Here is a 13,029-nt window from a genome sequence, read left to right as displayed (position 1 = left end):
ATTAAAGAACTTTTATCAAAATATACCACTAAGAGTGTGAAAAGACAAGCTACACAATAGGCAGAGATATTTGCAATACATTTAAATAATAGAGGATCAGTGTCCAGAATATATAGTATAATAAACTTCTGCAAATTTATAAGCAAAAGGCAGGCAATGCAATAGAAAAATTGGCAAAATACCTGAAGAGAAACCTCACAAAAGAGGATATCCAAATGGTAAGGAAAAATAATAGAAAAGTTTAATACCATTAGTACAAGAAAACACACACTAAAACTACAATGGGATGCTATTTTATACTATCCAGATTAATCAAAATGATACTCTGACAATGGCAAGTGTTGTTCAAGAGGTGAAGGAATGGAAATTGCTAGCATCACAACTTTGGAAACTATTTGTCAGTACCACTGCAGTTGAAGAAACACATACCCTGTGACCTGTCGGTTCCTCTCCTGGGAGTAGTCCCTAACAAAAATGTTTACACAAGTGTGTTAAGAGATATGTACAAGAAAGTTTAGGCCGGACGTGGTGGCTCACACCTGTAATCCCAGCACTTTGGGAAGCTGAGGTGGGTGGATCACTTGAGGTCAGGAGTTTGAGACCAGCCTGGCTAACATGATGAATCCCCATCTCTACAAAAAAATACAAAAAATTTAGCCAGGCATGGTGGTGCGCACCTATAGTCCCAGCTTCTCGGGAGGCTGAGGCACGAGAATTGCTTGAACCCAGGAGGTAGAGGTTGCAGTGAACCAGGAATGTGCCACTGCACTTTAGCATGAGCAACAGAGGGAGACTGTGTCTCAAAAAAAAAAAAAAAAAAAAAGAATGTTTATAGCAGCATTATTTGCAATTGCAAAAATATTGGAACAATCTAAATACTCACCATCAGTAGAACGGATAAATATGTTTTGCTATTAAGATGACCTACAGTGAGAGAAATGGAAATTTTGATTTGAGGGAAATGAGATAAAAGAGGAGGTGGACTGCAGAAAGAAGAGGATGTATATTTTTGAAGCATGTTAACAGTTTGGATATTAAAACCAGGTTATAGACCAATTCTGGCCCTATGTGAAAGTGGGAAAACAAACCTTCTCTTTTTCTTTACTGTATATTACATAATTACTTTTTCAACTGTATGGGATAAATGATCTGTGATGGACCTGCTTGGATATATATGTACTTTCTTTAAAAAAGTTTTGTTTCTATGGGAAATTATATTAAAGCTATAGGCCACTCACTAAAAGAACTATGGAATATAAGCTGGATTGTGTTCTGTCAAAACATTATTGAATTACTAAGAATTATTATTTTAACTTTTAAGTTTGGGGGTACATGTGAAGGTTTGTTACATAGGTAAACATGTGTCGTGGGATTTTTTGTACATATTATTTCATCATCCAAGTATTAAGCCCAGTACCCAATAGTTATCTTTTCTGCTCCTCTCCTTTCTCCCCTACTCCTCCCTCAGGTAGACTCCAGTGTCTGTTGTTTCCTTCTTTGTGTTCATAATAAGCTCTTATCACTTAGCTCCCACTTATAAGTGAGAACATAATGGTATTTGGTTTTCTGTTCCTGTGTTAGTTTGCTAAGGATAATGGCCTCCAGCTCCATCCATGTCACTGCAAAAGACAGGATCTCATTCTTTTTTACGGCTGCATATTATAATTTTTTTAATCTTTATTTTGTGTATAGCATTCCTTAGACATAGGACTTTGTTTTCTTTGTGTAATTTGCATTTCTGTGGCCCTTCTTTGAATTTTGGATTCATGAGCACATACAGGAAGACATTACAGTCCATTGAGGAATTCCTTTTTTTGGAACATTTTACCTCTTTCACCTGTGATACTTTACCACAAAAGGAAGTCTGTTCTCAAAAAGAAAATTAGATTTATGTATTAGCTATTATTTATTAGTCATTTAACTCATTTAAATTATTAGATTTGAAGACTTACTGTAGTCTTTAACACAACTTAACTCCCTTTTTACTGAGAGAAAAGTATGTATTGTTTAGCATTCAGGGGAAAATATATATATACACAAACACACATATATATATATATATTTTTTTTTTCTCTTCATCTCCTTCTCCTATACTGTCATGGCTTTAGGTTTTAATCTTACTTTGTAAGGCCAAGAATATTGAATTCAAATCCCAGACTATTGAAGTCATAGATGTAATTTGCAGACAGAAAAATTTTGTTTTGTTTCCCCTAGCCTTATTTTGCCATTCCAGTCATACATTTTTGTTTTTATAGAATCTAGCCTTTTCCCCCCCTTCCAATGCTTGAGATAAAAACTTTAGCTATTTTTCCCTTTTATTCTACCCATTAATAGTGTGTCATTTGAAAGAGGTAATTCTCCCTATTGAGTTGGCAGTGTGGTTTGACTTGTTAACTGACATAATCTTGCCTTATCTAATGCATCATCACTGCTCACTGCAGCCTCAACCTCCCAGACTCAAGTGATCCTTCCACTTCAGCCTCTCGAGTAGCTGGGACCACAGGCATGTACTACCATGCCTGGCTAATTTTTGTATTTTTTGTAGAGATGGAGTTTTACCATGTTGCCCAGGCTGGTCTTGAACTCTTGGGCTCAAGTGATCTGCCTGCCTCAGCCTCCCAAAGTGCTGGGATTACTGGTGTGAGCCACCTCACTAGACCTAATTCTCACTTACAAAATAAGATACCTATAACAAAAAAATGAAGAGAACATCTCTTTAAATGAGGAATCAACTTATTTCCTATCACACACATATGCTTAGGGAGTAGGTTAAAAATCATTTAAGATTCTCAACTCTTGTTTTGAAAAACACTTAATTAACCTTGTTAAATATCAAACTTTATGATCATAATCATAACCTTAAGGGAAAGAGCGTCTTTTCCTTTGGCACATTTGCTCACGGCAGGCAATCTTCTTAGTGCTGAGTGTTTTCCTTCAGCCTAAATGCTAAAAATTCAGTACACAGTCATTAATAGGGATGACAGCGATAGCATTTCATTTATGAATATTCATGAAGTGAAATCCATAGCATTAATTACATTAATTTACATACCTGAATACAAGCGAGCCATAAGTGATAACTAAGCCTTAAAAAAAATGTTGCTGACCATATATTGTATGTTTTCTTTTAAATGTTATTTAATAAGGGCGAAGGTGACATTTCTGTCAAAAGGCATTTGGGTATTTATAGTTAGAAATGTTTTTAGCAAAGAATTAAAGCACAGTATAATCCTTCAGTTTTCATAGGATTTTGTAGGGCTTATAAACGTTCTTTAAAGGAAGAAAGTATAAAGAAAAATACATGTGGTTGAATACAGGAGAAACCTTTTATATGAATAAGGGAATTAATGGTTACTTGATGCTTATTTAGGATCATAGGCTTTTTATTCTATGAGTTTTAATTCAACATATTTTGAAAGGATACATGATTGAAAATAATTCATAATTTATGAGAATGAGATTTATTTTCATCCAGTTTTGTGATTGAGAAACTCTTAAGTGGGGGAAATAACGTTCTATATACATTTTTTTTTTTGAAGCAGAGTCTTGCTCTGTCACCCAGGCTGGAGTGCAGTGATTTGTGATCTCAGCTCACAGCAACCTCCACCTCCAGGTCCAAGTGATGCTCCCACTTCAGCCTCCCAAGTAGCTGGGATTATAGGCACCTGCCACTACACCTGACTAATTTTTGCATTTTTAGTAGAGATAGAGTTTCACCATGTTGGCCAGGCTGGTCTTGAACTCCTGACCTCAAGTGATCCGCCCACCTCAGCCTCCCAAAATGCTGAGATTACAGGTATGAGCCACTGCGCCGGCCCAGTACGTTTTTAAAGAAGTTAAAAACATATGCCAATGTGTTTAGTAGGTAGCATAATAGCTATATTGATTTTAAAATGTAAGCTAAAATGCCTGTCTTTGTTTGGACTCCTATTACAAATTACCATAGGTGGTTTAGATAACAAACATTTATTTCTCATAGTTCTAGAGGCTAGAAACTACAAGATCAAGGTGCTGGCTGATTCATTTACTGGTAAGGGCCCTGTTCCTAGTCTGTAGACAGCAGGCTTCTTGTTATATCCTTGTTATATGAGGGAGAGATAGAGGGAGGTCATCTTTCTTGTGTCTTTTCTTACAATGGCACTAATCCTATCATGAGGGCTCCATTTTCATGACCTAATTACTACCCAAAGTTGCCACCTTCACATACTATCACACTGGGCAGTAGGGTCTCAACACATGAATTTTGGGGAGTCACAAGCATTGAATCCATAGCAATGCCATAACTTGAATTCCTTCAAAGTATATGAGATTAAATATCATCACTGCCTTGAAAGGACAGATTGTGTTTATGTTTTCAACTGTTGTCTTTGAAACAAAGTATCAGAATTAACTGGTTAATCAACATTTTAGAAACTCATTGAAGTATATTCAGTTAATTATACTGAAGCATATTCAATATAGTGGGCCCTCAATCTGCTTGAGTGCCATGTCCTTGGATTCAACCAACTGTGGTTGGAAAATATTTGGGAAAAAACAAACAATAAAAAATAACACTACAACAAAATTTACAAATTTAATTTACAAATACAAAATTTAAAAATTCAGCATAACAATTATTTACATCTTATTTACCTTATATTAGGTATTAGAAGTAATGTATAGATGATTTAAAGTATACCAGAGGATGTGCATAGATTATATGAAAATACTACACCATTTTAGATCAGGGACATGAGCATCCATGGATTTTGGTATTCGAAAGCAGTATCAGGAATATTTTTGTGCCAGGTGAGGTGGCTCGTGCCTGTAATCCCAGCACTTCGGGAGGTTGAGGTGGGAGGATTGCTTGAGCTCAAGAGTTTGAGACCAGCCTGGACAACATAGACAGACCCCATCTCTACAAAAAAATTTAAAAATTAGCTGGGCATGGTGACATGCACCTGTAGTTCTAGCTACTTCGGAGGCTGAGGCAGTGGGATGGCCTGAACCGGGGAATTTGAGGCTGCAGTGAGCCGTGTTTGTGCCACTATATTCCAGCCTGGGCATCAGAGTGAAACTCTGTCTCCAAAAAAAGGAAAAAAAAAAGAATATTTTTGCATTACTTAATAAGTGAAATATAAAATTACTTAGAAACATTTATCTCATTCTTTTATAATTTCTATTTTTGTATATACTTTAAAATACATCTTATATATAATTGTATAATGTATATTAGATTTTTGTATATATAATTAAGACATTGGCAAGTATGTTAACTTTTTATTTAGTTTATTCTGTCATTTCATACTGTTTACATAGTATAGAAGGTCTTTTCATAATGAATATTAAAGAACAAGACTGACACACTAGTATAGACAAGTTATCTTAGATCCTTTCTTTATGCTATGGGATACCTGTGAAATAACATCTGTTGGAATTTTTCTCTTTATTATTATTATAGATTTTATGTTAGAACTATGACAGTAGTCATTAGAGATGGTAGATTATGATCAATATTCTCCGATTTAAGAATCAAGTTAATTTTTTACACTTTAGAAAGCTTTTTAAATTTTAAGTTAAAGAAGGAAAAAAATTTTATAACTGAAATGCTTGTTTACCTGAAAGATTCACTTCTGTAAACTGATAGTGTATTCCCCCAACAGTAGCAGATAAATGAGGTATTAATAGGCTTGTAAAAATTGGGGTAAGGGGGAAGCTACTGTGTATTTGGCTTAATATGGTTTTTAAATGCTGACGATAGAGTTATCTATTTTTAAATACATTGCTTTCATTTTTGGCTGCATGAATATCCTATTTTCTTCTTTTGGAAAAGATACTACTGCATTACCAATATCACTTTTAGGTTTTGTTTTTTCTTGTCTTAAAATAGTCAAATTGTAGTTTTTTTCACTTGCTGTGTGCTCTTTCAAGGTTTTTTTTTTTTTACTCGCTTTCTTCTTCTTTGCAGCAGTCTCCTGGATTAGGTAGGCCTATCTGGCTCCAGATTGCCGAGTCTGCTTACAGATTCACTCTGGGCTCAGTTGCTGGAGGTGAGTGACATGTCTGTGTGTTGTTTGAGGCTTGTGTTAATGTAATCTTATCTCACTAGACTAAGGCAGATCAGCAAAGGTGTAGTTCATTGTTCCCATGGGTCACGACTTCAGGGCTTTCTGAAGTGTTCTTTATTTTTACCTATGATCAGGGGACTTGTCATAGCAATGACTGTGGACCATCTGGCTCCAGTCTGTCTTCAGGACAAAACCTCTGTAATGATGTGAAAGTCTGGGATGCAGTGCTGCACTCTCCTTAATCATACTGGCTAAGGCCAGTATAAAAAAGTGGAAAATGAGACTGTGTTTATGGGGCAGGTTAAGAAATTGAGATTTGCTATTATCCTTATCATACTAACGCAGGAACAGAAAACCAGATACCGCATGCTCTCACTTATAAGTAGGAACTAAATAGGAACTTATGAACCCAAAGAAGGAAACAGACGCTGGGGTCTACTTGCGGGGGAAGGTGGCAGGAAGGAGGGGAGCAGAAAAAATAACTATTGGATACTGGGATTAATACCTGAGTGATGAAATATGTACAACAAATGCCCATGACGTGTTTACCTATGTAACAAACCTTCATATATACCCTACACCTAAAATAAAACTGAAAAAAAAAAAAAAAAGAAATTGAGATTTGAGATATGAATCCAGAACCTCATGAAATAAAACAACGTCTCAAAGTGATTCACTTGTGCTTTTCTGCTTGCATGTTTTCCTTTCCCTTATCACTTGTTTGACAATATCTGGACTTGATGTTTATTTGCAAAAATGAACCTCCCTTCCCTCCCTGTTCACAGTCAAAATTTGAGAGACTGTTTTTGCTTAGATACTCTACATAGAAAATGTGTACAATCTGAAGTTGCTTTGTTGAGAAGAAACTAGCAGGTGTGATTAAAATGCTTACGATTTTTTAAGATAAGCCTGAACTCAAAATACTTTTTTTTTTTCTTTTCACTCTCAGTTTTAGAAGTTGCAAACCAGGTTTCAGCTTTCAGCAGTCAAAGTGTGTAATACTTTCGTTCATGTAAATAAATTTTTCAGTCCCTGAGAAATTTTAAAGCATAGCCATATTTTCTTTCAAACCGAATTCCATACATAGGGATAGGATAATGTTGAAATGTGTCTCCAATATTGTGGTTGTAACTATGATTAATTTACCGAGATGCTTTATTAAACTAAATTTTAAAATTGTAGCCACCTAGTGTACGGATATAGTCATTTTAAGAAGTAACTGGCATAATATTTAGGCATTTAATGGAAAATATAAGTAAATGTTTTATATAATAGTTTAATGTTGTTGTTATAGAAAACTGAGTGTTAACTATCTGATTTGGGAAGTGACTCAGTAATCCACTCTGTAATTTATGAACCTAAGATATCAAAGAGCATTGTTGACAGTTGTTCTCTGAAGCAGCTGTATTTATGGATTTCAGTGGTTGCTATAGCCTGCCATCCCTAAGGTGTGTGTGAGGGAAAGAAAAATACTAACATAAAGTCTCTTTTGTGAGAATACATATTGTGTTTTATTTTTTCATCCTTTAAGATAAGATTTGTCATCCTTATGGACTCTCCATTTAATTGTGTTCTTTTTTAAGCCTAAAAATTCTTCTGTTTGTAGCTGTGGGAGCCACTGCAGTGTATCCTATAGATCTGGTGAAGACCCGAATGCAAAACCAGCGTGGCTCTGGCTCTGTTGTTGGGGAGCTGATGTACAAAAACAGCTTTGACTGTTTTAAGAAAGTCTTGCGTTATGAGGGCTTCTTTGGACTCTACCGGGGTGAGTAAGCAAATCCCAGCTGCTGAAGTTAGTGATTTGATCTCACCAGCAGCAGATTTTAACTCACTAATTATGGAAGCCAATATGTAGTATGCCTAACCAGACTAGGTCTGTTTCTCTCTTTTTATTTTCTCTTTGCTCATTTCCCTTTTTACATTCTTTCTGGTGATTAGCAATATTAATCTGCAAACAAGGTCTTCATTTCTTCTTCTTGCTGTTTATATTTCTTGGTATCCAAATTATGTGTTTGTCCCAACATGGGTCTATGTCACCATGCTTCTACAAACCAAGGCATATATCTGCAGGTGGAATACAAGGATGATAGCTAAGAAATAGAGAGCTGCTTTTCTCAAAGAATTAAAGAGGAGAAATACATCTCTTTTCTGCGAAAAAGAAGCCAGGCTACCACTCAAAGATGAGTTTACCCTCCATATATTTGTTTCAACTGAAAGAAATATCAAATGTTTTTGTCTCTTTCAGGGAACATTTATAAATTTTTTCCAATGAGTCATGTGAAGGTTTAAAAAAAAAAAAAAAAAGGAAAACCCTTTGGTTCCAAGTCTAATTCTTGCTCCTTTCCCCCACTTAGCTCAAAGGTGTACAGTCAAAACAGAGAGATTTTCTTTTGCAGGGAATGTTAGCAGCCATTCTAGACTGAGCACAGTGCAGTTGGCAACAGAGGCAGCAGCCCCATGCAGAATTCTCCCCACCCCCCATTGTCTTTGTAGGAACTTGTCTCTTTGGAGAGAGAATGACTTTCATGTATGTGTTTCCACATTAGAATATAGGGTTTCCTTTGGGAGGGAGATTAATTTTTTAATCTCTTTGGGCGCCACTTGGGATTCTTTGAAAATGCTCTCTACATGCTCGAGTCCAGGCCATTTATGTAATTTACTGTACTTGTTTGTTTGCACACACAAGCTCATTAATCCCTAGCCTATTCTGAGCTCTGTTGAACTATTTGGCTTAGAAATCTTCCTAAGAAAGACTGGGCCCGAACAAAGCTTTGGGCTCATGGACAGGAGAAAAAAAAACACCTCTGGTTAACATTATATACAGGTATTCAATAAAAAAATATAACTCCGATAAACTCATAATTGAAGTAGAGGGTCACAAGGATGTTCATTTTTAGCATTATGTATAGAATAAGAGGAGAGAGTCATTCTGAAATCAAACTAGGCTCAAGTACCTTGCTCTTGAGAATGAATGTGATGAGTTTTCCTCAAATATTCAGAACTGTAGCCTCTTTGAATTCCACCTGTACAGCATGTACCTTGTGGAAAGGGGAACAGTATCCAGAACGCAGATCTTTCTGTGCGAATGCTTGTTTTAACTGATTAAACCCTGCGTATCCATATTTTATGTAATGGGGAATCAAGGTTAAGTGGCATTAAGGTTGTTTTTTTCCTTGATATCTCCAGTGTTTCTTTGTTGAATGATGACCTTTCTCCTCTTTGGTATACTTTTAAATTGCAAAGAAAATGTCCCCTATTAAAAGGAACCTAGATATTTACTGCACAGTTTAGCCTTCTCAATGAATAGGTGCTCACAGAAGATTTCATTTGAGAGGGATGTCATGTTAATTAAATGGATGCAATATAGCAAGTAGGGGAGGGGATTGTTGGTTTTATTCAGGATGTAAGCTCATAAAAGCAGTTCTTTAAATGAGAGACTTTTGTATTAGGGAGAAGATTGTGGGAGTCCTGTATGTGAGCACTATGATTATTGAGATTGTCATATATTGCTTGGAACTGGTCCATTATTCTGTCAGATGATTGACAAAATTGTTGACAGATTAGCTAAATTTCTTTGCAGGCAACAATGATAAAATGACACAAATCAGTACTTTATTAAATTCCATGAGCCTTATTGAGGCGAGTTGTAAAACAAATATGCATGCTGACATGGTTGTATGGGAGTTAGATTAAAAGTAATTGAGCCTGATAATCACGAGGGTTAGAAAGTTAAGACTGCCATCTGCTGATTTGTTCTTTTAAATCAGTCTGCTACCCATGAAAAGTGTGTGTGGATTTGTGTGTATCATTGATAATTCAGTCTGACTGACAGTAGCCAATATGTATGATTACTTGCTGGCTCTCAGCTTATGGAAAATCATTCAGCAGTATCCTCAAAGCAGGCTGCAGATCAGCAGTCAGCAAGCAGGCAAACACATATATAACTCCCGTTTGGCTGGATGATTTAAAGAATATAAAATGTTTATTGTTAGCATCTTTAAAAAATGTATGGGAAAAAGTATGCTAACAATTCGGATAAGCTGTGTGCTTTAGAAAGCTGAGCCCAACAGATGTTGTTTATTTTTTTCTTTTCCAGTTTACAACCAGCCTGGGAAATTTAACTTTCTAAGGATTATGATTTCCTTTGTTTTGAGGGGATTCTTTTAAAATGTCTTAAGCTTGACATATATTAGTAAATAAGAATACAACAGGCATATGTTTTTGCTTATAGGAGATACTCATTAAACAATACTTAAAACTGCATTTTTCTTTGCAGTTTTGGCTTCCTTTTAAATAAATGAATATTGAATGCTGTGTCTCTCTGAAGAGATTATGGGAGTTAGTGTTCTATAATAACCAAGCCACCGTATGCCATTATGTAGGTAGTACAGTTTGTGGCAAAATCTGGGTATGCTTAACAGCATGCTTTTCAGAGCTTTTCCAAGTGTACAGTGTCTGTGTATGTTTATATGTTTTTGGTTATAACAAGGGAGGGAATTTGGTTACATTTTCATTGGCGGTGTTCTCAGAATAGAGAAGACCCATGGCTCTGTTTCTTCCTCATGGACTTTTTGGGAAGTGTTGGATAACCGGGCTTTAAAGTAAGCATGCTTAAGAAGAGGATTTATAGCCTCAAGAAACATGACATTATACTGCATTTGTAAATAATGATTACATATGTATACAGAGTTTTCAGGATAATCTTTTTCCCATTTTAAAGAAAACTCTAAAATGTTTGATGGGTAAATAATATGGGGGAAACTCCTTGTTGTTGGGCTTGTGTTTTCGTGTCTGGTACATCTATATTGCTGATGATTCTGTCCCTTTACCTAGGTCTGATACCACAGCTTATAGGGGTTGCTCCAGAAAAGGCCATTAAACTGACTGTAAGTTTCTCTCTAACTGAATTTGTGTCATTTGTTTACATTACCATTAATCCAAAAAACTGAAGTCAAGGCTCGGCATGGTAGCTCATGCCTATAATCCCAGCATTTTGGGTGGTGGGAGGATCACTTGAGACCAGGAGTTCCAAACCAGCATAAGCATAGTAAGAATTCAGCTCTACCAAAACAACAACAGCAACAAAAATGGAAAATTAGCCAAGTGTGGTGACATGCCAGGAGGCTGATATGGGAGGATTGCTTGAGTCCAGGAATTTGAGGCTGTAGTGAGCTATGATCATGCCACTGCACTCCAGCCTGAGCAACAGAGCGAGACCCTGTCTCAAAAACAAAACTAAAATTGATACTGCCGACACTGGCACACTATCACAGAATTTGTAAAACTTTAATTTTACATATAAGCATTTGATAATTTTTAATTTTATCATAAGACAAATATTTTGCTGACTTGGAAAAGCAACAGTGTGCCAGAAGAGACACAGTTGGGAATTTTGGTTAACTGATGTTGTCTTTCTAATTAGGTTAATGATTTTGTTCGGGACAAATTTACCAGAAGAGATGGCTCTGTTCCACTTCCAGCAGAAGTCCTTGCTGGAGGCTGTGTAAGTATTACTGTTAGGCGCTTCTTGTGACAAATATATTCCGTTAACCTTTTTGCACAGATATGATAGATATCTGAGTGACATTTCCCTTGAACTCAAGGGATTCTAAGCAGGTTTTCTCAATAATCATATGGAATAACTTTTAAATTTTATTGTAAAAGCTAACTGGTTTTGAGTATAGAAAAGAGGTAGCATTTTCCGCCAGTTACAATGGTGATCATTAAAAAGTCAGGAAACAACAGATGCTGGAGAGGATGTGGAGAAATAGGAACACTTTTACACTGTTGGTGGGAGTGTAAATTAGTTCAACCGTTGTGGAAGACAGTGTGGCGATTCCTCAAGGAGCTAGAACTAGAAATACCATTTGATCCAGCAATCCCATTACTGGGTATATAACCAAAGGATTATAAATCATGCTACTATAAAGACACATGCACAAATATGTTTATTGCGGCACTATTCACAATAGCAAAGACTTGGAACCAACCCAAATGCCCATCAATGACAGACTGGATTAAGAAAATGTGGCACATATACGCCATGGAATACTATGCAGCCATCAAAAAGGATGAGTTCATGTCCTTTGCAGGGACATGGATGAAGCTGGAAACCGTCATTCTCAGCAAACTATCGCAAGAACGGAAAACTAAACACATGTTCTCACTTATAGGTGGGAATTGAACAATGAGATCACTTGGACACAGGACAGGAAACATCACACACTGGGGCCTGTCGGGGGTTGGGGGTTTGGGGGAGAGAGAGCATTAGGAGAAATACCTAATGTAAATGATGAGTTGATGGGTGTAGCAAACCAACATGGCACATGTATACATATGTATCAAACCTGCACGTTGTGCACATGTACCCTAGAACTTAAAGTATAATGATAAAAAAAAAAAGAGGTAACGTTTTCATCAGCTCTATCTCTTTGATGCTCCTAAAGCATTATCTTCCAGACTTTTTTAAAAGTTCTAATTCCTATTCCTTTTAAGAAATGGAGTACAGAAAATATAGTAGTGGGTAGAGTTACCATTCGTATATGTTAACTGGAACTTTAAAACAAGTGTGAGATGGCTGATTAATTGGGCCCTTATATCTTAGATATAGGACTGAGTAAGCCATTGTTTAATTATAATTTTTCTTCTTTAGAGGCCAGAGGGTATGGCAAACAATAATAATGGTAACTACATTTCAGCTGTTGACAGAAATTCTGAACCCAGAGACTCTGATATTTACTTAGGGCACAAAGGTTTCTGTCTTTAAAGTGTAAGCATGACATTGGCTTTGGACCAATTCTTAAATCTGTTTGCAACTCAACTAATTTCATTTGTGGTATTTGTTTCATATTTGATAATGTATGGTTCGTTTAAGACTTGTTTAGTCCATTTTATTCTTGGAAACATTAATAACTTCCAGTTGAATTGGCTGACAGTCTTGGCTAAAACTTCCTCAGTTGCTTGTGAAACCTGAAGTGATGAG

At 36.2% G+C, this 13,029-nt stretch overlaps 1 protein-coding gene across 5 annotated transcripts in view; it reads left to right on the top strand.

Moving 5' to 3' along the window:
• Positions 1 to 13,029, top strand: part of SLC25A12 (solute carrier family 25 member 12) — a 136,257-nt gene that overhangs the window by 97,852 nt on the left and 25,376 nt on the right. For 4 of the 5 annotated variants that reach the window (XM_021923708.2, XM_021923706.2, XM_021923709.2 and 1 more), the window contains 4 exons: positions 5,948 to 6,029; positions 7,654 to 7,812; positions 10,881 to 10,933; positions 11,470 to 11,550. In XM_021923708.2, coding sequence (XP_021779400.1) covers positions 5,948 to 6,029; positions 7,654 to 7,812; positions 10,881 to 10,933; positions 11,470 to 11,550 — 375 coding nt within the window. The remainder of the gene's footprint in view (positions 1 to 5,947; positions 6,030 to 7,653; positions 7,813 to 10,880; positions 10,934 to 11,469; positions 11,551 to 13,029) is intronic. The other variant, XM_021923707.2, reaches the window with a different exon arrangement.

Source organism: Papio anubis, chromosome 10 (assembly GCF_008728515.1).
Source record: "Papio anubis isolate 15944 chromosome 10, Panubis1.0, whole genome shotgun sequence".
Taxonomy (NCBI): domain Eukaryota; kingdom Metazoa; phylum Chordata; class Mammalia; order Primates; family Cercopithecidae; genus Papio; species Papio anubis.
Note: the sequence above shows the minus strand (reverse complement) of the source record. Positions and strands in the feature narration are given on the sequence as shown.